The following is a 26751-nucleotide window of genomic DNA, read 5'->3' as shown; positions in this document are numbered from 1 at the left end:
AAATTTGAGTCAGTTCTCTATATATTTTGGAAATGAGGCCTTTATCAGAACCTTTAACTGTGAAAATGTTTTCCCAGTTTGTTGCTTCCCTTCTAATCTTGTTTCCATTAGTTTTATTTGTACAAAGGCTTTTTAATTTGATATAATCAAAATTTTCTATTTTGTGATCAGTATTGGTCTCTAGTTCATCTTTGGTCACAAATTTCTTTCTCCTCCACAAGTCTGAGAGATAAACTATTCTATGTTCCTCTAATTTATTTATAGTCTCGTTCTTTATGCCTAGGTCATAGACCCATTTTGATCTTATCTTGGTATATGGTGTTAAGTGTGGTCCATGCCTAATTTCTGCCATACTAATTTCCAATTATCCCAGCAGTTTTTATCAAATAATGAATTCTTTTCCCAGAAGTTAGGGGCTTTGGGTTTGTCAAACACTAGATTGCTATAGTTGACTATTCTGTCTTGTGAACCTAGCCTTTTCCACTGATCCACTAATCTATTTCTTAGCCAATACCAAATGGTTTTGGTGACTGCTGCTTTATAATATAATTTTAGATCAGGTACAGCTAGGCCACCTTCATTTGATTTTTTTTCATTAATTCCCTTGAGATTCTCGACTTTTTATTGTTCCATATGAATTTTGTTGTTATTTTTTCTAGATCAATAAAATATTTTCTTGGAAGTCTGATTGGTATAGCACTAAATAAATAGATTAGTTTAGGGAGTATTGTCATCTTTATTATGTTTGCTCGGCCGATCCAAGAGCACTTAATATTTTTCCAATTATTTAAGTCTGACTTTATTTGTGTGGAGACTTTTTTATAATTTTGCTCATATAATTCCTGACTTTCCTTTGGTAGATAGATTCCCAAATATTTTATGGTATCAACAGTTATTCTGAATGGAATTTCTCTTTGTATCTCTTGCTGTTGGGTTTTGTTGGTGATGTATAAAAATGCTGAGGATTTATGGGGATTTATTTTGTAGCCAGCTACTTTGCTAAAATGATGAATTATTTCCAGTAGCTTTTTAGTAGAATCTCTGGGGTTCTCTAGGTATACCATCATATCATCTGCAAAGAGTGATAGTTTGGTTTCCTCATTGCCTACTCTAATTCCTTTAATATCTTTCTCAACTCTTATTGCCGAGGCTAGTGTTTCTAATACGATATTAAATAATAATGGTGATAGTGGGCAACCTTGCTTCACTCCAGATCTTACTGGGAAAGGTTCCACTTTTTACCCATTGCATATGATGCTTACTGATGGTTTTAAATATATGCTCCTGACTATTTTAAGGAACAGTCCATTTATTCCTATGCTCTCAAGTGTTTTTAATTAGGAATGGATGTTGGATTTTATCAAATGCTTTTTCTGCATCTATTGAAATGATCATATGGTTTTTGTGTGTTTGGTTATTGATATAGTCAATTATGCTAATAGTTTTCCTAATATTGAACCAGCCCTGCATTCCTGGTATAAATCCTACTTGGTCATAGTGTATTATCCTGGTGACGATTTTCTGTAATCTTTTTGCTAATATTTTATTTAAGATTTTAGCATCAATATTCATTAGGGAGATTGGTCTATAATTTTCTTTCTCTGTTTTCAGCCTACCTGGTTTAGGTATCAGTACCATGTCTGTGTCATAAAAGGAGTTTGGTAGGACTCCTTCAATCCCTATTTTTTCAAATAGTTTATATAACATTGGAGTTAATTGTTCTTTAAATGTTTGGTAGAATTCACATGTAAATCCATCTGGTCCTGGGGATTTTTTCTTAGGGAGTTGATTGATAGTTTGTTCTATTTCTTTTTCTGAGATGGGACTGTTTAGGATATTTACTTCTTCCTCTGTTAGTTTGGGCAAGCTATATTTTTGGAGGTATTTTTCTATTTCATTTAAGTTGTCGAATTTATTGGCATGAAGTTGGGCAAAGTAACTCCTAATTATTGCTCTAATTTCCTCTTCGTTAGTGGTGAGTTCTCCCTTTTCATTTTTAAGACTAACAATTTGATTTTCCTCTTTCCTTTTTTTAATCAGATTTACTAAGGGTTTGTCTATTTTGTTGGTTTTTTCATAGAACCAACTCTTAGTTTTATTAATCAATTCAATAGTTTTTTTACTTTCAATTTTATTGATTTCAAGTTTAGTGTTTGACTGGGGGTAAAAACCTTGTTCCTTTTCTAGCATTTTTAGTTGCAAACCCAATTCATTGACCTTCTCTTTCTCTATTTTATACAAATAGGCCTCTAGAGATATGAAATTTCCCCTTATTACCGCTTTGGCTGCATCCCATACATTTTGGTATGATGTCTCATTATTATCGTTTTCTTGGGTGAAGTTATTAATTATGTCTATGATTTGCTGTTTCACCCAATCATTCTTTAGTATGAGATTATTTAGTTTCCAATTATTTTTTGGTCTACTTCCCCCTGGTTTTTTGTTGAATGTAATTTTCATTGCATCGTGGTCTGAAAAGGATGCATTTACTATTTCTGCCTTACTGCATTTGAGTTTGAGGTTTTTGTGTCCTAATATATGGTCAATTTTTGTATAGGTTCCATGAACTGCTGAAAAGAAAGTGTATTCCTTTCTGTCTCCATTACATTTTCTCCAGAGATCTATCATATCTAACTTTTCTAGTATTCTATTTACCTCTTTGACTTCTTTCTTATTTATTTTGTGGTTTGATTTATCTAATTCTGAGAGTGCAAGGTTAAGATCTCCCACTATTATAGTTTTACTGTCTATTTCTTCTTGCAGCTCTCTTAGTTTCTCTTTTAAGAATTTAGATGCTACCCCACTTGGTGCATATATGTTTAATATAGATAGTGCTTCATTATCCATGCTACCCTTTAGCAAGATATAGTGCCCTTCCTTATCTCTTTTAATTAGATCAATTTTTGCTTTAGCTTGATCTGAGATCAGGATGGCTACCCCTGCTTTTTTGACTTCACCTGAAGCATAGTAGATTTTGCTCCAACCTTTTACCTTTAACCTGCATGTATCTCCCCACTTCAGGTGTGTTTCCTGTAAACAACATATTGTAGGATTCTGGCTTTTAATCCATTCTGCTAACCGCTTCCTCTTTATGGGGAAGTTTACCCCGTTCACGTTTATGGTTAGAATGACTAATTCTGTATTACTTGCCATCTTGTTAACCCCGATTTATGCTTTTCTCCCTTCTTTCCCCTTTCCCTCCCTTCCCAGTATTAAACTTGTGAGCACCACTTGCTTCTCACAGCCCTCCCTTTTTAGTATCCCTCCCCCTGCCTTAGAGTTCCTCCCCCTATCTTACCCCTTTCCCTCCCAGTTCCCGTATTCCCTTCCGCTTAGCTTATTCCTTCCCTTTTCACTTTTCCCTTCTCACTTTTCAATGAGGTGGGAGAAGTTTCACCATAGATTGAATATGTCTTAAGATTTTTCACTTAAAGCCAATTCTGAAGGCAGTAAGATACCCACTATATTCATCCCCCTCCATTCTTTCTCTCAGATATAATAGGTTTCCTATGCCTCTTCATGAGATGTACTACCCCCACTTTACCCTTTTTCTGATACAATGTCCTTTCCACATCAATTTCTAGAACAAGGTATACATGTATTCTTTATACATCTATATAGTCAAAATATAGTTCCCAAGATTAATCTTTACCTTTTTAGATTTCTCTTGAGTTCTATATTTGTAGATCAAACTTTTTGTTAAGTTCTGGTTTTTTCATCAGAAATAGATGAAATTCGCTTACTTCGTTGAATGTCCATCTTCTTCCCTGGAAAAAGATGCTCATTCTCGCTGGGTAAGTTATTTTTGGTTGCATACCAAGTTCCTTAGCCTTTCGGAATATCATATTCCAGGTCCTTCGATCTTTTAATGTGGATGCTGCCAGATCCTGGGTGATCCTTATTGTGGCTCCTTGATACTTGAATTAGGTTTTTCTAGCCGCTTGCAATATTTTTTCCTTCATCTGAGGGTTCTGGCATTTGGCCACTATATTCCTTGGTGTTTTGATTTTAGGATCCCTTTCAGTGGGTGATCGATGAATCCTTTCAATGTTTATTTTATCCTCTGTTCCTATGACTTCTGGGCAGTTCTCTTTGATAATTTCCTGGAAAATAGTGTCCAGGCTCTTTTTTTCATCATGTTTTTCTGGAAGTCCAATGATTCTCAGATTGTCTCTCCTGGATCTGTTTTCCAGGTCTGTTGTCTTCCCCAGAAGGTATTTCACATTTTTCTCCATTGTTTGATTTTTTTGGATTTGCTTGACTGATTCTTCTTGTCTCCTCGAGTCATTCAATTCCACTTGTTCAATTCTGATTTTCAGTGAAGTATTTTCTTCACTCACTTTTTAAAAATCTTTTTCTAATTGTCCAATTGAGTTCTTTTGTTCTGTGGAATTTTTTTCCATTTTGCCAATTTTGTTTTTTAGAGAGCTATTTTCTGTTTCCAGTTCACCAATCCTATTTTTCAAGGATTTTACTTCTTTATCCACTCTCTCTTTAACTTTCTCCAGGCTCTTTTGCCAAGCCTCCCTCTCCTTTTCCCAAGCTTCCCTCTCCTTTTCCCAAGCTTCCCTCTCCTTTTCCCAAGCCTCCCTCTCCTTTTCCCAAGCTTCCCTCTCCTTTTGCCAAGCCTCACTCTGCTTTCCCCATTTTTCTTCTAGCTCCCTTGTAAGAGCCTTTTTAATTACTTCTATGAGGTTCATCTGTGCTGAGGAACAAATGATCTCCTCCTTTGGGGATTCACCTGGGGACTGTCTGTTTTTAGTCTCCTCAGGATTTAGAGTCTGCTCTCTATCTGTATAGAAGCTGTCAAGGGTTAAAGTCCTCTTCAGCTTCTTGCTCATTCTGTCTAATAATCAAAGACAAACTACCAAAGAAAAACAGAAAAAACTGGAGTCTTTCTTTGGGGGAGGGGCTGGGTGTGTTATCGAGCTTCCTCTCCAGACTGCGGGGGGCAGCAGTGAGGCACTAGCAGGACTGTGCTGCACCTGCGCTCTGAGATCCCAAAGCGTGCTGAGTCACTGAGGGGGGAGAAGGGGGGGGGGGCCAGGTCCTGAGAGACTCCAGCTGTTTGGGGTTGTATTCTTCAGCCCCGGTGTTTTTAGCTTCTCTGCTGGGCTGCTGACTTGCTGCCGGAGCAAAGTATCCAAACCTATAGCGAAGCTCTCCCCGCAGAGACGGCTGCGATCACCCCCACCCCCTCTCCAGTCTGCTCCCGTGCTCTCACTGCCGCTGCCCGCCGCCTGCGCCCGATCTAAAACCGTCCCAGCCCTCCAGTAAAGACAGACCTTTCTTGGCGAATCTCAAGGATGGCTTCTCTTGGTAACTATATGTGGGTTTTTTTTCAGTCAAGCATTAATTCAGAGGCTTGTAATGTAATGGATAGTGAGAGAAAGCGTGGAGCTTATGCAGCTGTGTGCCTCCTCTCCGCCATCTTAACCGGAAGTCCTTACATACCTTTTTGAGACCTATGTTAGGGGCTAGGATACAATTCAAAAATGAAACATTCCCTACCTGGAAGGGGCTGGCTATATAAGCATAAAGAGTACCCCTACATTCCAGGATTTAGGATGGAAATATTGGTGACTTCAGAATTTTTTTGCTTATAGTACTTATAGGTTGGGCTAGAGAAAGAAGGTGGCCAGCGCAAGATTAGCCCAAATTAGAAAAATAAACTCATCATTGTGATGAAAACATTGTAAATAGCTTTTTAAAAGATCTTGTTAATTTATTGTTGAAATACTGTGAGACTAGGCAAGTCACCTCTTTTTGCCTCAGTTTCCTCATCTGCAAAAATGGAGAAGCAAATGTCAAACTATTCCAATATTTTTGCTAAGAAAGAGGTCACAAAGAGTTATACACGACTGAAAAAATGACTGAACAATAACAAATCCCATTTCCAGATAAGGAAACTAAAATAAAATAACTTTACTATGATCACGTCACTTTAAGTGCCAGTAGTAGTACTCAAATCCAAGTCTCTTGATTTAAAGTCTAGCATTTTTTCTACTGTATATTGTGACAGTACTACTACTAGTACTGCTACTACTATTACTATTACTGTTACCACTACTACTACTACTATCACCACAATCATCACTATCATTACTACTACTACCACCTAGCATTTATATAGTGCTCTAAAGTTTGCCAAGCACTTTACATATGCCAGCTCATTTTGATTATATTATGATTCTTAAGATCCTTTCCAGCGCTAAAAATCTATTAAATTTGAGCCTGAAAAGGATTTAATCAGTACCAAAAAGGAGTGGAATTGAAACTGGAGGTAGGTTGTAAATAGTGTATGCCTTCCTCGGGAATTATATTATGGAATAATATGAAAGTCAGGGAATGTTAATCATGCTATATTGAGTTAAAGGCCAAAATCATCCAGAAAGTCCAGAATTCCCAGAAGAAGAGCCACGGGAGCAAACTAATAAAATTGTGAAATATCTCAAGCAGAGTAAAAATTACCTTCTTGCATTGAACACACTGCATCGCAAATTGCTTCTCATAGCATGGCACGCAGAAGTTTTGATCATCCTTAGGAATGAAGCTCTTAGTTCCAATTGGCTGCTGGCAGCGATGGCAAATGAAGCAGGTCTCATGCCAGCTATTACCCCTGTATTCCATCTTGCGAGTACCTATCATCAGAACCAATGATAAAATTATTTTTATGTAAAAAAAAAAATGCAAAGCTCTCAAATACTGAGGTCTTTATCACGAAAGACTCACTGATTCAGAGAACACATCTTCAACAGTACTTATGTGCACTGCAGACACAACTTGAGTTGTCAGTAAAGTATCCCTGCTACTTTCTGGGAAGTACAGTTTTTTTATGAGTATATCCGAGAGAAGAGAAGATGGTGATAAACTAGTCTTAAAATTTTCAAACACCAGACCACAGGCCGCAGTGCTGCTCACAACACTCCAAAGTGCAGTCCAAATTAAAATGTAACTAGGAAATATTTAACAAAACAAAAATACAAAAGAATGTAATGTTCATATGTGGATTTTGAAATCTAAGTCAGTATTCCACTTCAGAATTCTCATATATTTTAGTGGTCTGTTTCTATTTGAATTTGATACAATGCTCTTCAAAATTAGCTATTTAAACCAAGTTGTGATACCTGTTCTAAGTTTTTGATTGCTATGATGTCACACAATCCAAAACAGAAGATCTTAATAATTGGTGTCCATTTGTAATTTTATGTATTTTATTTTATGCATCTAATGCAACATAAGATTTCAAGTCTATTTTGGGGAGGTAAATAGGTTTTTTTTGTTTTGTTTTGTTTTTTTTTTTTTTTAAAGATGCTTATTAGACATTCAGGTGGAAATGGGAATAGACATCTAAGTGGCAGAGTGAAGTAGTTGGACTTAGCATTTGGAAAACCTGAGTTCAAATCCTTTCTTGGGCATTTACTAGCTATGTCACCCTGGACAAAACATTTAACTCCTCTCAGCTTCTGATTTCTTATCAATAAAATTCAATATCAATTGTGGTGATAATAGCAACTGCCTCATAGGGTTTTTGTGAAGATCAAGTGAGATAACATAAATGGTAAATAAGATAATATAAAATGCTTTGCAAATTGAGGATACTTTATAGATGCAAGATATTTTCATCATCAGATAATTAGTGTTGCAGGACTGGAATCCACAAGAAAAATGGGTGGTTATGTAGGCTTTGGGAAAAATCTGTGTAGAGAGGAAGATTGAATAAGCCAATGATATCATGAAGAGAGTACATAGAGAAAGATCAAAGGTTCTTGGAAGAAGCTCTAAGGAATACCCTTGTTTTAGCAATAAATCATTAACCAGCAATAGAATCTGAAAAGGAATAGTCAGATAGGTAAGAGAACTGAGAGAAAAAAATAAGTGTTATGGAATCCAAGGGAAAAGAAAATAATAGTTAACAATATTCAGATATTTCAGAAAAACAAGGAAGATGAGGGCCAAGAAAAGACCATTAGGTCTACCACCTAAGAGATCTTTGGTAACCTTGGAAAGAGTAGAAGCAAGATGGTAAGGGGTTGAGAAGTAAATGAATATATCCAAGCAGAAGAATTTGGCAGTGAAAGGAAGGAGAGTTAAAAGTTTGGTAACTTAAGGGATTGGCAGGGTCAAGAAGAACAACGAGATCTTAATATATACACACATGCACACACACACACATACGTCTTAGAAGAGAAGAAGCCATTTGAAAGGGAGAAAATAGAATTCAATAGAATGAACTTTTGGAAGAATTGGAAAGGATTAAGCACAAGAACATTGAAAAAAAAAAGGCACCTCTTTTCTTAGATCCTGGAGAAAGAAGGACAGTTGAAGATATATAGAATGATTTAAGAAGTAGGAAATTCATTACAGATGGTCTAATTTTTTCAGTAAAGTAGGAGGTAAAGTCATCTGCTGTAAGAAAATAGTTGGAGTGTATTCACTTCAATTCTTCATTTTAAATGCTTACAAGAAAGCACTGGAAACTTGAGGAGAGAGACATTTTTGAAAAATTTCTCAGTCAAAATGGTACTGCAGGGAACAAACATAGTAGACATTCAATCAGTGAAGAGTAAGTAAAAAGCTTGCCATATACCAGCGAAAGCCCAACTTAAATGATATATAATTTATAAAAGACACACTATCTGTGTGATATAGTGATAAAGTGGAGTCAATGAATATAGCCAACTAGAAGAATTTGGCAGTGAGAAAGGAAAGAGAGATAAAAGTTTGGTAACTTGAGGGATTGGCAGGGTCAGAAAAGACAAAGAGATCTTAGAATACACCCCCCACACACACACAAACACACCTATATCTTTATAAATCAATGTGATATAGTGTTTGACTTTGACTACCAGTGTTCAGCAGTTCAGAAATAGAAAAGAAGAGGGGATGTGATAGGGGCGAGAACTGATAGGGAATGAATGAATTACGGGGAAAGACATAAGGGATTCAAGGTCTAAATTAGTTATCTATAGGGTCAAGAAATGACAGACTGGGAAAATAGAGGGATAGAAGATTTGGAAATCATATTAAGAATGATCAGAGATGATCTTGGAATTCATCATCATGGAAATTAAATAGTTTTGGGAAATGGTGAGATCTATGCAACTGTGCCTTTAGGAGCAGATACAGAAATCAAAGGAATCAAACAAATTGATGATCTCTAAGGAGCAGTTAGAATGCCCAGTATGGAGTCGATAAGATTCATCTTCTGGAATTTAAATCTGACCTCAAACACTTACTACATATATGACCCAAGGTAAATTACTTAATCCTGTTTGCCTCACTTTTTCATCTGTAAAATGAACTGGAGAAGAAAACGGCAAAACACTCTAGGATCTTTGCTGAGAAAACCCTAAAATGGGGTCACAAAGAGTCAAATACAACTGGAACTGAATCTCCTAATTTTGAAATTTTGTTTTACATTATGACTCATGTCATAAGTTCAGGTCTTAGGCATTACTTCAACTTACAACTCCAATTACATGGTGATTGGAAAAAATAATTTTTGTGATTCCATTATGGATGGATATTTTGATGTATGTGTATGGATACTCAGTGTATGGATAATTGAAAAGTTATCTGAAAACCAGATAAGTGTAAACTCCACCAAAATACAATGGCAATTAGGGAATAACAGATAGATAAAGATATTAAAGATGAATTTGACCAGCATAAAGTATGATTAGCCTTATTTCATAATTGTTGAAACTTAATCCAGGCCAAGAATGTTTTTGAATTTGGGAGCTCCTATACCACACACACTCATTTGAGCTCAAAATTCACTAAATTCCTAAAAGCCTTTTTAATGAGTTGCTTTACATCCATGACTTCCCCATATCCTATTCATGTGTTTAATTTTTTTTTAAACTCAAGTTAAGAACTTTACATTTATATCTTTTAAGTGATATTTTATTAGATTCAGAATGATGATTCTAGTTTATCCAGGGTTCTTTTTGATTCTAATTCTTTCACTCAACATGCTAGCTATTCTTTCCAACTTTGTGAGACTCACAAATAGCCTATATATATGCTTTTATCCAAGTTAAAACAAAATTCATTGAATGAAGCAGGACCAAGGAGAAATCTCTGGGTGTACTCCATTAGACACTTCCTCTCCTGGCTAACATCAATCATATCAACATTCTTTTCATCCAGTTTTTCAATCAGTCTGAATTTACCTAACTAGAAATGTAACCGGCCCATTTTTTCTACCTTCATCCACCAGGAATATCATGAGAGATTTTATCAAATGTCATGTTGAAATATAAGCATATTATATCTCATGTATTTTTGACATCTACAAGTCTAATAACTCTAACAAAAAGAAAAATGAAGTTAAACAGATATGGACTATTCTTAATAAAAATTATTCTCTCTTTTTAATGTTCACAAACTTGTTTGTTTGTTGTTTTGGAGTTTCTCTAACTCACCTGGTCTAGAAGTTCAGTAATTATTTGTGACTCTTATTCTACTGCTGATATGCATGGAAGTTTTGTTTGACCTGCTCCATTTCCATTGTAGGCCTGACCTTCCTTAGCCAGCATGTTGCCTCTCTGCTCCTGGGGTTTCTCCATATTGCTGACAAACTTAGTGTTTGTCATCTACTCAGTTTTAGTCATACTTTAGCCAAAACTCCCAAGTTCACTCAATCTACTAACCTCAGCCTCAGCCTTCCTTAATAGGACTTACATACTTTTAAAAACTTATTTTAGAGTTTTACCAGGAAAGCCAAGTGCACTGGGGCATAATTTGAAGAATTCAAAAGGATTCTCTCGCCATGCCTGCTACATTCTCTCTCAAGGTCACAAGATCATAGATGTAGATTCAGGAAGGAATCTTAGAGGCCATCTAGTCCAATTCTCTCATTTTACAAATAATGAAGCTGAAGGCCAGGAAATTAAATGATTTGCTTATGGTCACACAGTATCAGAAATGAGATTTGAACACAGATTTTGTTCCTAGTCTAGTATTCTATCTTTACCACTGTGCCTTCAAATTAAGATGATAAATTCATCAAGAGCTGATAAATAAGGAGACTGATAAGACTTTTTTTCATATTCCTCTTAAAATTTTTATGTCTATCCTTCATAGGTGGAAGATTATTCTATGTGGTACAGGGAAAAAAGATGCAGACTAGGAGGTGAGTAGTTATACAGTTTCTCCTGTATCATATTATGTATGTATTCTGTTACTTCAATATTCTAGGCCTCAGTTCTTCTTCTGTAAAAACCAAGTCAAAAGCACCTATTATTTGTGAAATGAAGGTGTTAGACATAATAACCATTAAGGCCCATTTAATTCTCAAATTTTATGATTTAAATCTTCAGATGCATTCTGGGCTAGCCCATATTATGTATGGACCATTCCCTTCAACATGAATTAGAGAAGAGATATGGCCTAATGGACAGCAAACTCTCTATTTGGAATCAAGAAGGAGTGGGCTTGAAACTTAGCCCTGACATTGACTAGTTATATGACTGGCTAATTTATTTATATTATATATATATCACCTCCTCTGTTTTCTTACTTTTGAAACAGGGATACCTCTCATTCTTTCTGACTCAGAATTGTTCTGAGGAAAACATTTTGTACATCTTTAGAGCATAGTCATAAAGGAACATAGTAATAACTTCAGGCAGGAAATATATTTTCTCTGTCTTACAGTGTCACCACTAAACAAAAAAACTCTCACATATATTTTTCCCTTGAGATTTTATCCATTCTAATAGCTTCAGTCATCATTTCTATAAATATGGACAACTCCCAAAATTGTATCTTCAGCCTTAGTCTTACCTGTCTTCCAGTTTGACATTTTAATTCGTTTCTTGTGCATCCCTATTTAGATATCTTGCTATCATGTTAAACTCAACATGTCTGAAAACATGGGATAGTTCTTTAATATTTTTTCCTCAGTTTTTTGCTGACCTTCCTATTCTCATTCCTATTACCTCAATTGGAGCCCTCACAATTATTTCATTTTATACTATTGTAATTTTCCAAAGAGGGTTCATCTATTCTACACATTATTAATAAGTTAATTTTTTGTATATTGACATCATTCTTGGGTTTTAGTAATATCTTCAGTGGCTTCCTACTACCTACAAAATAAAATCCAATCTTCTCAGAATATTTCTCTGTAATCTGTTCTCAGTTTACCTCTCTTGTCTTATATTCTATTTACATGTAAAGAAAAATTCTAATATTCATTTGAAAATTTTGATTTCTAAACTCTCTCCCTATTAATCATGTAGTAAAAGACAAAAGACAAAAGACAAAAAAAAAAAAAAACAACAACAACAACAGCAACCCAAAGAAAGTAAAAATAGTATGCTTCTTATCTTCAGACTTAATGAGTTCTTTCTCTGGATGTGAGTAGCAATTTTCCTCATGAGTCTTTTGGACTTGTCTTGGATCACTGTACTACTAGGAATAACTAACTTATTTATAGTTGAACATTGTACAATGTTGTTGTCATTGTGTGTACAATGTTCTTCTGGTTCTACTCATTTCACTTTCTTGCCTTAAATTCTACCATTTCCTTACACAAAAGCTCAGTTCTTCATTGATCTATTGCCAAAACATTTGCCAAATGTCTACGACATAAGAAATATTGTTTTAGGCATTGAAAGAAATATCTCATTATCTCAGCTATCCAACCTCAGAATGAAGTGATTTTTGGGTTATCCTTCACCTTCATCCAGGGAGGAAACTGGACTTAGCTCAAACTTAGCTCTGGTGAAATCACCAAAATAAAATTTTTCCCCTGAGACATTTGGGGTTAAATGATTTGCTCAGGGTCACATAGCTAGGAAGCATTAAGTTTCTGAGGTCAAATTTGAACTCAAGAACTCAAAATTCTCCTGACTTCAGGGCTGGTGCTCTATCCATGTGAAATCCAATTTTAATATTTTCAGTGTATTTTTACCTTGGAAAGTGACAAACAATATAAGCCAAAAGTTGATTTGCTATTTTTTGATTGCCTAGACTTAAGAAAGTGAAGGAGAAAATATTAATAATCAGACTACACTTAAAAGTGTATGTACTTTTTTAGAGGGGAGGGTAGCTTGTTGTTAAATATTTACTGGTATCCTTCAGGTCATTCTATTTATAGTGATTTTTCTGTCTTCTGAACTCTAACATCATTTATTTGGTGTTTATCATATGCCATTTTGTAGTCTTAATTACTTTTGGTCCAGATGGGTGTGTGGGTTTTTTTTTTTTTGGGGGGGGGGGAGGAATAATATCTGAGAATCTTATGGTGTAGAAATTTCTTCCATTAAGAAATCAACAATTCCTCTATAACTTTAGTTTTCAAAAGTCACCTAGAGGGTCTGAGAGTTTAAAAAGATTTACACATGGTCATATGGCTAGTGTTTGTCAGTGATAGAATTTAAACACATATATTCCTGACTCTGGCTTGCTTTATCTCCTGTAACATGCTGCTTATATAACATGCTGTTATTATTATCTTATTTATGTATTTTATCAAACTTGTGATTTCATTGGTTTAAGGAGCTCTGGGTAAAGAATCCCTTTACCAGGGCAAAAAAAAAGCACTTGCTCTGCAACTTTCAATCTAATCTAACCCAACAGACATTTCATAAAATGCCTATGTGCTAGGACTACAAAGATAAAAGAAATAACAAAAATCCTCTTTCATTTGGGGATCTTAGGCAGCTAGGTGGAACAGAGACTAGATTGTCAGGCCTGGAATCAGAAATACTTGTCTTCTGAGTTCAAATCTGGCTTCAGATACTTACTAGTTGTGTGATTCTGGTCAAGTCCTTTAACCTTGATTGCCTCAGCTGCCTCGTCTGTAAAATGAGCTAGAGAAGAAAATGGCAAACCACTACAGTATCTCTGCCAAGAAAATCCCAAATGGGCTCATGAAAAGTTGGACACTACTGGGGAAAAAACCCCCACAAACCAAACCACTATTGAATCCCTTTCCTTTCCCTCCCTCCCCACACACCAAGGAATTTCACATTATTTTGAGAAAGATTGAGGGGAATATAACATGTACACAAATTTGAATAGGTGGGAAATAGCACTAACAACTAAGGGAAACTGTTAGATAATTAACCATTCCTTGATGGAAGGGACCCCTATCTCATAGAACTCTTTGTATTCCCAGCATAAAGCATGGTGCCTTGCTCCTAGTAAGTACTCCATAAAGGCTCATCAATTTTTAATGGTACTCATAATGATAATCAAATTCAGAAAATATTGGATTAGACTTAAAGTAAATATGCCAAGAAACTTTAATTAAGGGGTTCCTGGGAATCTTCAGGTTCCCCCCCTCTCCTTTTTTTTTTTTTTTTTTTTTGCTGTCAGGGAATGGAAAAACTGAATCAAAATCAAAATTCAAATAACTTTAAACTGAATCTATAAGTAAAAAGTTTCATTTGGAACCAGTCTAAAAGTACATAAAAGTATATACAGACTTCTATTTTGACAGCACACTAAACACTAACTATAACTGCTCACAAAACCTCAAATATTTCTACAAATATGATACAGACATTCTGGCTCTACCTGGCTATATTTGGGAAATACTGGAAAACACTTATTTGTAAGATGAGTGTTCGAAAGCAAATCTCTTCCACATGGAAATCTGTTTGATTTAGACTGAGGAAAACTATTTTTTAAAAGGTAAGAAACAAATGAATGTTTAATGGATAATATCATTATGAAACTAGCTTCCAAATAGAACTTTTCTCCTTATAGCAGTTTGTACAAGCCAAGAAGAGATCTGTCTTTCTCTCTCTCTTTTAGAAGGAAAAACCTAGGCTTTTCATACCACAGGTATGAAATTATTATTTCTGTCTTGGGTTTCTCATATTAAGAGAAAGTTGCTTTCAACTTTTGAAACAGCATCTCAAACTAGGACAAGGAAAATTATATGACCATAGTAAATTATTGAATTTTGGGCTGAATTTTCTTTTTTTTTTTTTTAATTAAAGCTTTCTATTTTCAAAGCATATGCATGGATAATTTTTCAACACTGACCCTTGCAAAACGTGTGTTCCAAATTTCCCCTCCCTCCCCCAACCCATCCCCTAGATGGCAAATAATTCAATATATTTCAAATATGTTAAAACCAATATATGTATACATATTTATACAATAATCTTGCTGCACAAGAAAAATCAGATAAAAAAAGAAAACAAAATGCAAGCAAACAACAAAAAAAGTGAAAATGTTATGTTGTGGTCCACACTCAGTTCCCATCTCTCTGGATATAGATGGTTCTCTTTATCACAAGATCATTGGAACTAGCTTCAATCATCTATCTCATTGTTGGAAAAGTTATGTTGGATTGAATTTTGAAGAGGTTATAGAATCTTAATGTCATTTGGCATCAGAAAATTCCTTCTTGTTATAAGAAGTGATTTGGGGATCCTCTGAATTGGTGAATTCCCAGGGAGCTGGATTTCATCTTGACTACTTGCTCAGGGACATTTTTTGATGAGTTCACCAGCACTTTGGAGTATAGAGAATTAACAATATATGGCCAAGTATCAAAGAGTTCAGACTCTTATTTGAAGAAAAATCTTCTCTGAACTGCGTCTATATCTTATAGATGTTATATATGTATATATTTAAATCTTATATATGTAGAGATAATTCTACCTTTCTTCTTAATTTAGGTTCGTTTTCTCTCCCTTGAACTTCCAGTAAGAGAGTAAAGGGGCTTTCTCCTTATCCATGTAGACCAAAGAGAAGAGGAAAGGTTATTTTAGTAATCATCTGTCTTTACTGATTACAACCCTTCCATGCTAAATTATTAGTCATCTTTAGCTCAAACCCCTAGTGAATGGGACCCAATCAGCAGTTCCCTGGCTTTTCCTAGCATCCCTTAGTCAAAGTGCAGCTTCATGGAAAGTGTTCTAGTCAAGTTATTTAAGGGTTCCTCTTATCATTGCTGATCTGTTTTTTTAATCTTAATTTTGATGCCTGCTGACCAAAGGCAGGACAGATGTGATGATTTCTTAAGCCTCCTCATGGCTCTAAGGCTTTTCAAAATTTACTCTGATTGGTATTATATCTGAAAGTCTAGTCTATGTTGGTAAAAGTTGAATAGGGGGCAGGTAGGTGGTACAGTGGATAGAGCATCAGCCCTGAAGTCAGGAAGACCTGAGTTCAAATGTGACCTCAGACATTTACTACTTTCTAGCTGTGCGACCCTGTAACTTCAACTGCCTCAGTCCCCTCCCCCACACACACACACACAAAAAAAAGTTGTATAGAAGTGGTGATGTGGGTGATGGTGATTTCATTTAAATAGTAAACTTCCTTTTTCAATTCAAATTAGCATTTTCTCTCCAACAGTCTTAGAGACTTACCTAATACACTGAGATGTTCAAAGACTTGTTCAGAGTCATGAAGCCATAATATATGTTAGAGGTAGTACTTGAAACCACTCTTTTGACTTTGAATCTGGCTCTCACACAGTAGTAATGATTTTGGGGAGAAAGGATTACCTCCCCCAACCTTCATCCAATTTTATCAGCCTCTGAATACTCTCAGGCTTTTCATCTTCTTCCTCATCAATAAACATGATTTCATCATCAAAATTCAATTGTTAGTGGAGGATAAAAAAAAATGACCATGAAAATGTATTTAGATAGCTTGTGCTTAACAATTAGTTGCTTTGTATGAGCATTCCTTTAGATGCAACGAAAGCATACATCCGTAACTGGATGTAACTAGTCAATCAGCATTGTGCCCTTATAAGAAAGTTACCTTGATCTGCCATGTACATTGTCTTTAGTCGGATAAAGACAATGTACATGGCAGATCAAGGTAACTTTCTTATAAGGGCACAATGTTAGGATTATTAAACCCATTCATTTGCTCTCTTGATGGCATTCAATTAATCCTCTTTTATTTAATCCCTTTTCTGAAATAGAAAGCAATATGTTCTGACCTGGCATGATTGTCTTCTTGCACTCTGAACATTTGGAAGAGTATTCATTGGAATAGCATTCAGTACAAAGGAGATGCTCATCTTTGGCAGCGAAAGGCTTGTCCACTAGAGAGTTCTTGCATTGGAAGCAGTGAAAGCAATTCTCATGCCAGTGCCGATCCTTATAGGACAGATCCTGCAGAAAACCAAACCACAAAGAAAATGGTGAATATTTGGCAGAATTAAGAGTCAAGGAATGATAAAGACATCTGGGCACAATTCCTAACTGGAGTTTATAGTACAAACCTCCAATGTGAAACAATCAAATGTCCAGGGTGAGGACAGAAATTGATGGGGGGGGGGGGGGGGGGGGAGGGAGAGGAAGGGGTTTGAATCTCTGCCTGACTGCTGAAAAGAGAATAAAATTATTCATTTTAAGTGTCTATTTAAAATAACACTTTAATTCTGACCAACACATTAACCAAGAACCATTCTTGGGGAACAGTGATAAAGAGTGGTAGTGACCTGGTGACAGAACAGTAATGGATTTAAGATGCAGAATGAGACACATTTTTTGACACAGTCAATGCAGGAATCTGTTTTTCTTGACTACATTTATTACAGTGGGTTTGCTTTACTTTTTTTAAAATGGGTATGGGTAGGGAAGGAGGGAAAATAAATACTTGATAATTGAAAAACTAAATTAAAATTTAAAAATAAAATAGCATCTCAGTTAAAAAAACAAGCAGAACTTCACTTAGGAACCTCATTTTTTTAAGTAAACAATTTATCAGTCTTCATGATGGATAACACCTATGATGGTGACAATTTAGAACACATTTTTCATATTTGGGGCCAAAAGGCAAAGATAATTTATTAAATTGCATTCTAGTCTCTTGAAAAAGGTAATGCATAATAAAAAAGTCAGATCCAATTCTGACCTGCCTTCCTCTTATGACTGATATTTTTTACGTTACTTTTTCCTTTGGGTTTTTATTCACAACTGACCAGAAACTATTTATTACTGAAGAAGAGACAGAATGATGAACTAGCAACAAGTTCTGTCATGATAGCCTTCTGTTTCCTAGGTGACCCAAGCTACTAGGCAGTAATAGCAAAAGCTGCCTGTTAAAAATATCCTTCTCAAGGCATTTCTGTTACTGAAAATTGTCATGTGCAAGAAGGTACCCACTTTCCCTATCTCTCTCAAATGTAGAAGGTGCTTAGTTAGATATGTAGGAAAAAAGAGGACTGGCTCAGGATTAAGAAGATCAAGGCTTAAATCCAGCTTTTGACAACTAATTAGCTTCCTTTAGCCTCAGTTTATATATATCAGCTCAAATATAAGACGAAGAGGATGGATTAGATGGCCTTGGAGGTCCCATTCAGCTCTAGATCTGAGTTAGTTGGGGTGGGGGAATGCTAGAGTGTAGAATTTTGAACTGTACTGACTTGGAGACAAGAAAGTGAATTTGGATGAGGCCATGGACCCAAATCGGAACAAAACCATCTCGCTGAGATGTAAACTAAAGCAAACACATAAATGCATTTTTTCTGATCTATAGCCCAAACCAGAGGTTTATTTATAGAGGTTTGACCATCACGTTATGACTTTTTTTTTCAGTCCTAAAACTCATGAAAACTGTATACATAAGTAGGCATGAAAATTGTTGGGATCAGCTTTGGTCCTAGGAGCACTAAACAAAAAGAATCACAGATCTTTTGATAATGGTAAACCAAACTGAGGTCAATTGGTTTGCTTTTCACTTACTACTTGGTAAGCAATTCGAAAAATGTTAATACTTTGCAAATATGATTTTTATTACCTGTTATAACAGTTGGGATCCTGGATAAAGTTTAGGATAGGTTTCAGAATCAGGAAGGCACTAGGCCAAGTGCAGTTTCTGACACAGTCTGCATTACTATGAGTAAGACATTAAATCATAGGTACTTACTATCTCTTCATCTCTATTCCCTTTCTAGATACCTATGAAATATGGTGAAGTGGACATATGGCTGGCTTTGGAGTCAAGAAGACCTGGAATCAAATCATACCTTTGACACATATCAGCCTTAGCAAAATCACTTAACCTTCCAGTGCCTCTAGTTAATTCTAATAGTATAAATGACAGTTGACTATAAGGTTGCATTGTTTCCCTAGGAAATATTTGTCAAACCAATAAAATCATAGGTCTATACCAAAAAAACCCCAAAGGAACAAATCCATTAACCCATAATTATATATATGAACATATATCTGAAAGGATAAACCTAATTCTAGTCTTGATTTTCACATTTTCCTTCTTCCCATTTTGGGAAGACACTTTTTTTTTTACCCAGCAGTTTGAAGTAGTTGGATAAGATAATCATAAACCTGTGCCAGGACATTTTTGTAGGCATTTTTTCATGATGTCTTTGTACCTCTGTATATTTGCACAGGCCTGGAATACTTCCCCCTCCTTACCTCTACATCTTGGGAGCCCTAAATTCCTTCAAGACTCAGCTCTAGTGTGATCTCCTTCAAAAGAAAGCATTGGTCCTCATTGAGAACAAAGATTGAACAATCTCTTGGTTATGGGGATATAGTTGTTGATGGTCCACTCCAAAACACTTTACTTTTAGAGTGTGTGTGTGTGTGTGTGTATGTGTGTGTGTATACATGCATACATATATATGTATGTATGTATGTATGTATACACACACACACACACATATATATATGCTCTTCAATCAGTCAACTGTTTTTTCTGTACTCATCATGTACTGATAAAGTACTGCCCTTCCCATGGTGGAAAAACAGCAAAATACTTTACACATCCAGTGATTCACCCTGTAGCATGAGATGAGAAACCCAGCAGCAGAGGAGGAAAGGGCAAGAAATGTTAATGATTTACATCGTTTGATGCTGGTTTATTTATACATGTTAGCTACTCAGCTCAAGGATAAACCTCAGGCAGAGACCTGTGACACAAATTATTAATAGGGGGGAAAAAGAAAAATAAATAGAAATTCAAGGGATTTTGCCTTTTTAGGCTGAACTTCAAAAATTTTTAAGAAAGAACCTCCAAGCAAAACATCATAAATACTGAAAGCCATAAGGACTTCATCATGGTATCCTGTCTTGCTTATTTGTCCCCAGCAACCACTAAAGGAGCAGTTCAGGGTGAAGAAAGTGAATTTAATAGATCTATCTTTCCTCTTGAATTGCACAAAGAAAAATCACTTTAAGCTTCTTACATTTCTTAGTATTTACTAAGTGCTCTTTTATATAGCATTACTTGGATCTCTCTAACAACCTTGTGGAGTAGGTATCATCATTTCCCAGTCACCTAGGTGATGCAATAGATAAAGTGCAGTTTGGAATCAGGAAGATCTGAGTTCAAATATAACTTCAGACGCTTACTAGCTATCTGAAACTGGGCTAGTCTCACTCAAGCCTGTTTACTCAATTTCCTCATCTGTGAAATAATGTATAGAAATGGCAAACCACTCCAGTATTTTTGCCAAAACTCCAAATAAGGTCGCAAAAAGTTAAACATGACTGAAACAATTGAACAACAAATACTTTATTATATTCAATCTCCATAACAACTGGGAGCAACCAGGATAGATATCTTTCTGTACAAATGAGAATAAGACTCCATGAGCTTAAATGACTTGCTCAGAGTCACTCAGCTGATGTTTTATTGACAAGATTTGAATCCAGACTTCTGATTCAAGACTGATGAGCTTGACTTAAATTCTAGGCAAATTTTCAAACATCTGAATGGAATGATTAGGGACATTTCAGAAAAGTGTTGTTCACCAAGTTATTTAATCAGAAGATACTAGAGTTATAACTCACTTAGACTTTAGCAAGACATTTAACAAAGATTTCACATTCTTCTGAGAAAGATAAACATAGAAGTGGATTAAAAATGATTTTCTAATCCAAAGGATATTTATTAAAAGTTTGATATAACTTGGAAGAAAGTCTCTAATGGAAGGTTCTAGAGATCTGGGGCAGGTCCTATGCTATTTAACATTTTCATTAATGGCATAAAGTGATGTATGATATAATTATAGAGTTAAAGATGACATAACTCTAGAAGTGATAGTTCATACTTTGGATCATGGAGTCAAGATCCAAAAAGAATTCTATAAGCCTTCATGCTAGGCTGATTAGATTCAATAAGATGAATTTTAACAGAAATGTAGGGTTATCTAGACTGTAACTACTGAATTTAGATCCTCATACTATAGTCCTTGAAATGCTGTTCAAAGAAGCAGAAATGGTGCTAAAGAAAAGATGAAAACACTAGAATAAACCCAGAAGTTGGTATATGCTATAAAGTTATACTGTACAGAAATAGGGAGAAGATTATCAAAGGAGACACAATTTTGAGGAATATTCAAAATAAAAGAAAATATCAAATACTAGAAAAAAATCAGGTCATTACTATGTTTTTAAACATGTTATCAAGAAAACTAATCCATATGGCTCTATATAGAGAATAATCTACACTTGAATCCACCAAAGATATCCAATAACAATGCCAGCAGGAGAACAGGCAGATTTTTATAAACAAAATTCTATAATAAGCATATCCTTAGTTACACAGTAGTCTGAAAGAGACTCAGAATACATGATTATGCTGTTCTTAGTTTTTGTTGACTTTTTTTTAATAGCACTTGATTTGGGAGAACAAAATGCTGCCTTCTCTCTAAAGTTACACAAGAAATATAACAGCAGAAATAACTTTTTGGTGATTAAAATCAAATAAGGCATAAAACAAAATAAATGAATTGTAAAGGAGAAGTTAATCAAGGAACAAGGATGAAATATAGCTCATATCCTGGAGGATCTACCATCACTTGGACTTAGCCTTCATAACATAGTTAACTATGACATCAGCTCCTACTATGATTTCATCTGGAACCTCAATCATGTCTGCTATTGACCTTCACCTTAGATTTATAATATCAATGTAGCCCAGTCTTTAAAAGTCAGAATGGACCTTAGGATAGACCACCCAGTGGAGGATTCTCCTATAGGAGATCATGAACAATTGCTGCTTAGAAAGAGAAAAGTATTGCTGGGTTATGAATTATCTCTTTGGATAGGGTACCCACATTGCCATGATCACAGATCCAGTATAATATTAAAGAGTCAAATCTTACATTTATACTCAAAATTTTAATTTCACAATATAAGATGAAGGTATGGTAGCTAAACAAATTCATTTAAAAAAGATTTTGGGGATTGGTGGTTAGTACTTTACAAGCCCAAGAAATCAACAGTGAAAGGTGGCAGCCAAAAACATTAATGTGAAATTAACTTTTACTGAAGAGAGTAATACTGCATAGGATTAGGGAGAAGCTCTATTCTGGTTGTTATACTCGATCCTGGAAGACTGTAACTAGATCATTATATTCAATTCACTTGTTGAATTACCACATTTTAAAAAGGATATTAATAAGCTAGAGTGCGTCCAGAGAAAGCCTAGGATTCCTGGTCAGATGTTTAGAGGATAGGAGATGTGTCATATGAGATGAAATTGAGGACATTTATTCTGTAAAAGAGGAAGACCTAGGGGAAGAGATCATAATGGCTATTTTTGAGTATCTGAAAGGAATCATGGAGGAGGTCTTTGTTACTTAGCTCTTTGCAACCTTGAGTAGAATTGCAAAAAAGGCACCTTTAGACCCAATATAAGGAAACACTGGGGTAGCTAGGTAACACAGAAGTTAAAGTGTCAAGCCTACAGTCAGGAAGATTCATTCTTTCTGGGTTCAGATTCAGCCTCAGATACGAGCTTTATGATTCTGGGAAAATTACTTAACCTTGTTTGTAAAATGAGCCAAAGAAGAAAATCAGTATCTTTGCCAAGAAGACCCCCAATGGGGTCATGAAGAGTAAGACATAACTGAATTACAAAAGGAAATATTTCCTCAAAATTTGAATTATAAAGAAGTATCATGAGTTGACTTGAAAAATTTTACATTTGTCCAGGCTGGAGGTCTTCATGTTGGTTGCCTGAGGTTCCTGTTGAGACATGTATTGAATGAGATAATCTATGAAATCACTTCCAAGTCTGATAATCTGTGAGCCTCTGATAATGCTTTCTGTATTCTTTCTACTAAAACATATTCTCAGTTGTTTAAAAAAATTCTAGAAATTAGATTCAAACTGTTCCTGTTGTTTCTCAGAGATCTATGCTAGATTTCTTCAGATTCTGTGACTTGTAACCAGCTTGTCACAGGGCAGATGCTCAAAAATGATTTTATCTTCTATCTGCCTTTTTGATGATTATGAACAATGACGGAATAAGGGAGGCACCGGACATTCTGATAAATAGAGAAGGTCTGAGGTGATGAGATAAATAGAGAAGGTCTGAGGTGATGATGTCTAAGAAGATCATTCTCCTTATCAAACATCCTGATGATTAGGAGAGAGGGATGGTGTTACAACCAGGGAGATTGGGGCAGAACAACTGAGATAGGACAATTCAAGGAGACTGTGGCACAACAGTCCTTATTCCCAGAGCCAGAAGATCAGGTCTTGGACCTTGGGTTGCAGGGAGTCACATGGTCTCTAAAGATCAGACCCTCAGAAAGTTACAGGCAGTGATGTGACCCACAGGAAGCAGACGACATTGGTGACGACTGGTCAAGGATGTGTGGAAAGGTGAAGAACTTACAGATTAAGCACATATCAGAGACTGTTAGCTAAAGTAGATCAAGCCTATAGGCCCCAGTCACGTGATTTTAAATAAGACCTGGACTGCTTTCCATTGTCCAAAGAAGGGATTGTGGCTGAAGAAGCTGTATATTACCTTGTCTACTGCATTCCACTGACCAAGTAGGGGAATAAAAGTTTTTGTGACCAATCACAATATATACAGGGTGTGATTTTGGAGGTTCTTTGTCTGAAATGTATAAAAGCTGTGAACATTTTCAAGGTGTGCTGTGAATTTGGCTCACAGACCAGGGTGGGGTCTGTTTCTCAAGATTCTAATAAATAATTCTGTTTTCTATGAGTGATCTCTGAGTAGTCAATTTGGGTAGGTCTTTTTGTCCCAAACAAGGATGATTAAGTCCTTTTAGTCTATCCAATGAAAAGGCTTTGGTCTTTTCCTATTTAATTGGTGTTCTACTTCCTGGTAGTCAGGTTGAGCACATGGTAGGAACTGGATACCCCCTGGATGTGCTGGACCTCTCCCTGCAGGAACTAAAATGCTTTCTCCTCGTACCTGAAGATGTCTCTGATAAGTTAATTTGGGAAAGGGGGTCTAGCACCCTCCCACACACTTCTTTCTTCCACTGTTCATGTCTTTTCATTGGATACCACTCCAGTTCCTCTTTACTCCCTCTCCTCAACTTACTGCTTCATAAAATCCTTTTCTTCTTTCAAGACAAATTTCAAGTATCACCTTCTACATTAAGCCTTTCTCTATTCATCTCCCTATCCCATTTCCCATTCTCCAAAGCTTATACTTTCCTTTCATAACAATTTCTTATTTACTTTATATTTATATATTGTTCCATCTTTTCCTCCCCTAAGATAAACTAATTTAAATAGTTATTTCATTCTATGGAGATCCAGTGGCTGGCACAATTTCTGATACATAATAGGTGCTTAAATGCCAATTTGTTGATAATTGTCTTAAGTTTGTAGGTTACAAACAAAGCCATTAAAAAAACTCAGCATTTCTATTGTTACTAGTAAAACCTAGAGAGAAGAGAAATTCAAATTTTTTTAAAATTACAAATTGCAAAAATGGGAGGGAGTTGCCCTATTGAGGGAACACACAAAGTTATATAGAAAGATTCTCACTTACTCATGATTGGGGCCTGCTAATATAATAAAATGACAATGCTAACCATATCAATTTACAAATTTAGTAATATACCAATCAAATTACTGTAGGTTGCTTTTTTTTGATAGACAGGTTAGCAAACTTAATTTGGAAGAACAAAAAATATAGAATTTTAAAGAGGATTTGAACATACCTATTATTGTAGTCTAAGTCTAATTTTGTCTGATTCTTTGTGACTCTCTTTGGGGATTTTCTTGGCAAAGAAAACTATAGTAGTTTGTCATTTCCTTCTCTAGCTAATTTTATAGATCAGGAACTAATGAAAAGTGTTGAGTGACTTGTTCAATATCACACAGCTAATAAGGGTCTGAGGCTAAATTTGAACTCATGAAGATGAGGATTCCTGCTTCCAAACATAGTGTTCTATCCCCTGCTCCACTATAGCATATCATAGTATTACTAAATTAGAAAACAGTAATCATCAAAAAATATTTGGTGTTGGTTAAAAACAAAAATAGATGAGTAAAAGATACTTGGTGATCAAGGACTATAAACAAGCTAAAACTATAGTCCAGTATCTGATTAATTACTAGAGGAGGTAATTTAACAAGGACAGTTAGGAAAATTGGAAACTGATTTGGCAAAAGTTAGATTTAGAACAAGATCTTGTAACATAAACCAGAGTATGATTAAATCTGATTATAAAGAATCACACTATAAACAAATTAGAAGAGAATAAGATGAGGTACTTTTCACAACTACAGAAAAAAAAAATTCTTACTAATGAACAGAGATCTAAAAAACAGATAAGTAATAGATAATTTTGACTACATAAAATTAAAATGACAGTATCAGGAATTTGGATAGAGATATGGCTTTGGAACCAAAAAGATCTGGGTACACAATTGTCTAAGATTATGCAGCATGGACAGCAATGCTGCAATGCCTAGATTATCAGGCATGGAATCAGGAAGACTCATTTTGCCAGGACAGGAAGGGAGGGTTTAAATCTGGCCTCAGACAAGTACTAGCTGTGTGACCTGCACAAATATCTTAACCTATTTACTTCATTTCTCCATCCATAAATAAGCTGGAGAAGGAAACAGCAAACTACTCCAGAATCTTTGTCAAAAAAAAAACCCCAAGTGGAGTTACAAATAGTCCAATGTGATTGAAAACAACTAAAAACAACATACATTATAGAGAAGATGCTCAATTGCTTTTATAGAAGTTTCTCTCTGGAAGATCCCTATGCTAATTAACTAAATTAAATTTAAAAAATTAAAAAGCCAAATTAAATTCCTACCCTAAAGTTAAAAAGATTCAGTACAAATATGATCAGTGAAGATTTTATTGACAAATATAATTTACATTATTTTCATTATAACTGTTCAAATTGTGTTATAAAAATTCCATGAAGTTGTTAATTTTATTGGAAAAAATTTGGACCAAGAAAATTAGTGAGTAAATTGCATTATTTAAAAAAAAAATTAATAGGGAGAAGAGTTTAACATTTTTTTAATTGGTTTAAAAAATGAGGGCTTATTACATGGGGTTTGAAACAGTCTACATTATCATAGATAGACATCTTTCAGAACTAAACATGAAAAAAACTATCTTATCCATTCAAAACAGCTCATTATACATTCCTATACTTAAAAGGATTCTAAATTTGTACTCTCATTAGAAAGAAAGAAAGGGAAGTGAATAAATATTTTTATAGCACTTAATATGTGTTGTGTACTTTGCTAAATGATTTATAAATTATTTCACACTAATCCTACAAGGTAAGTGTTGCTATAATTCCCATTTTATAAATGAGGAAACTGAGGTAAATAGAAGTTAAATAACTTGCCCAGGAACACACTGATACTAAATGTCTAAGGGCTTAGATTTGACAGTAGGTTTTCCTGGCTCCAGGCTAGAGGTCTATTCATTGTAACTTTAGCCCCAAACTGTATCTAGAAGACTATGTAAAATAATACATCTATCTGGGTGGCTTCCTAGTGGAATTCCATCTTAGGGGAAGCCATAAGAAAAAAA

At 35.3% G+C, this 26751-nt stretch overlaps 2 protein-coding genes across 5 annotated transcripts in view; one reads left to right on the top strand and one right to left on the bottom strand.

Moving 5' to 3' along the window:
* Window positions 1-11126, top strand: part of C3H2orf49 (chromosome 3 C2orf49 homolog) — a 42225-nt gene extending 31099 nt beyond the window's left edge. The window contains exon 5 of the mRNA XM_051984319.1: window positions 11092-11126. The gene's annotated coding sequence lies outside the window, so the exon portion shown is untranslated. The remainder of the gene's footprint in view (window positions 1-11091) is intronic.
* The window catches only part of FHL2 (four and a half LIM domains 2), a 101437-nt gene that overhangs the window by 6983 nt on the left and 67703 nt on the right, over window positions 1-26751 (bottom strand). For all 4 annotated transcript variants that reach the window (XM_051984315.1, XM_051984316.1, XM_051984314.1 and 1 more), the window contains exons 3-4: window positions 16931-17105; window positions 6472-6641 (exon numbers count right to left, since the gene is read on the bottom strand). In XM_051984315.1, coding sequence (XP_051840275.1) covers window positions 6472-6641; window positions 16931-17105 — 345 coding nt within the window. The remainder of the gene's footprint in view (window positions 1-6471; window positions 6642-16930; window positions 17106-26751) is intronic.

Source organism: Antechinus flavipes, chromosome 3, assembly GCF_016432865.1.
Source record: "Antechinus flavipes isolate AdamAnt ecotype Samford, QLD, Australia chromosome 3, AdamAnt_v2, whole genome shotgun sequence".
NCBI lineage: Eukaryota > Metazoa > Chordata > Mammalia > Dasyuromorphia > Dasyuridae > Antechinus > Antechinus flavipes.
This window is presented reverse-complemented; position numbering and strand designations above follow the sequence as displayed.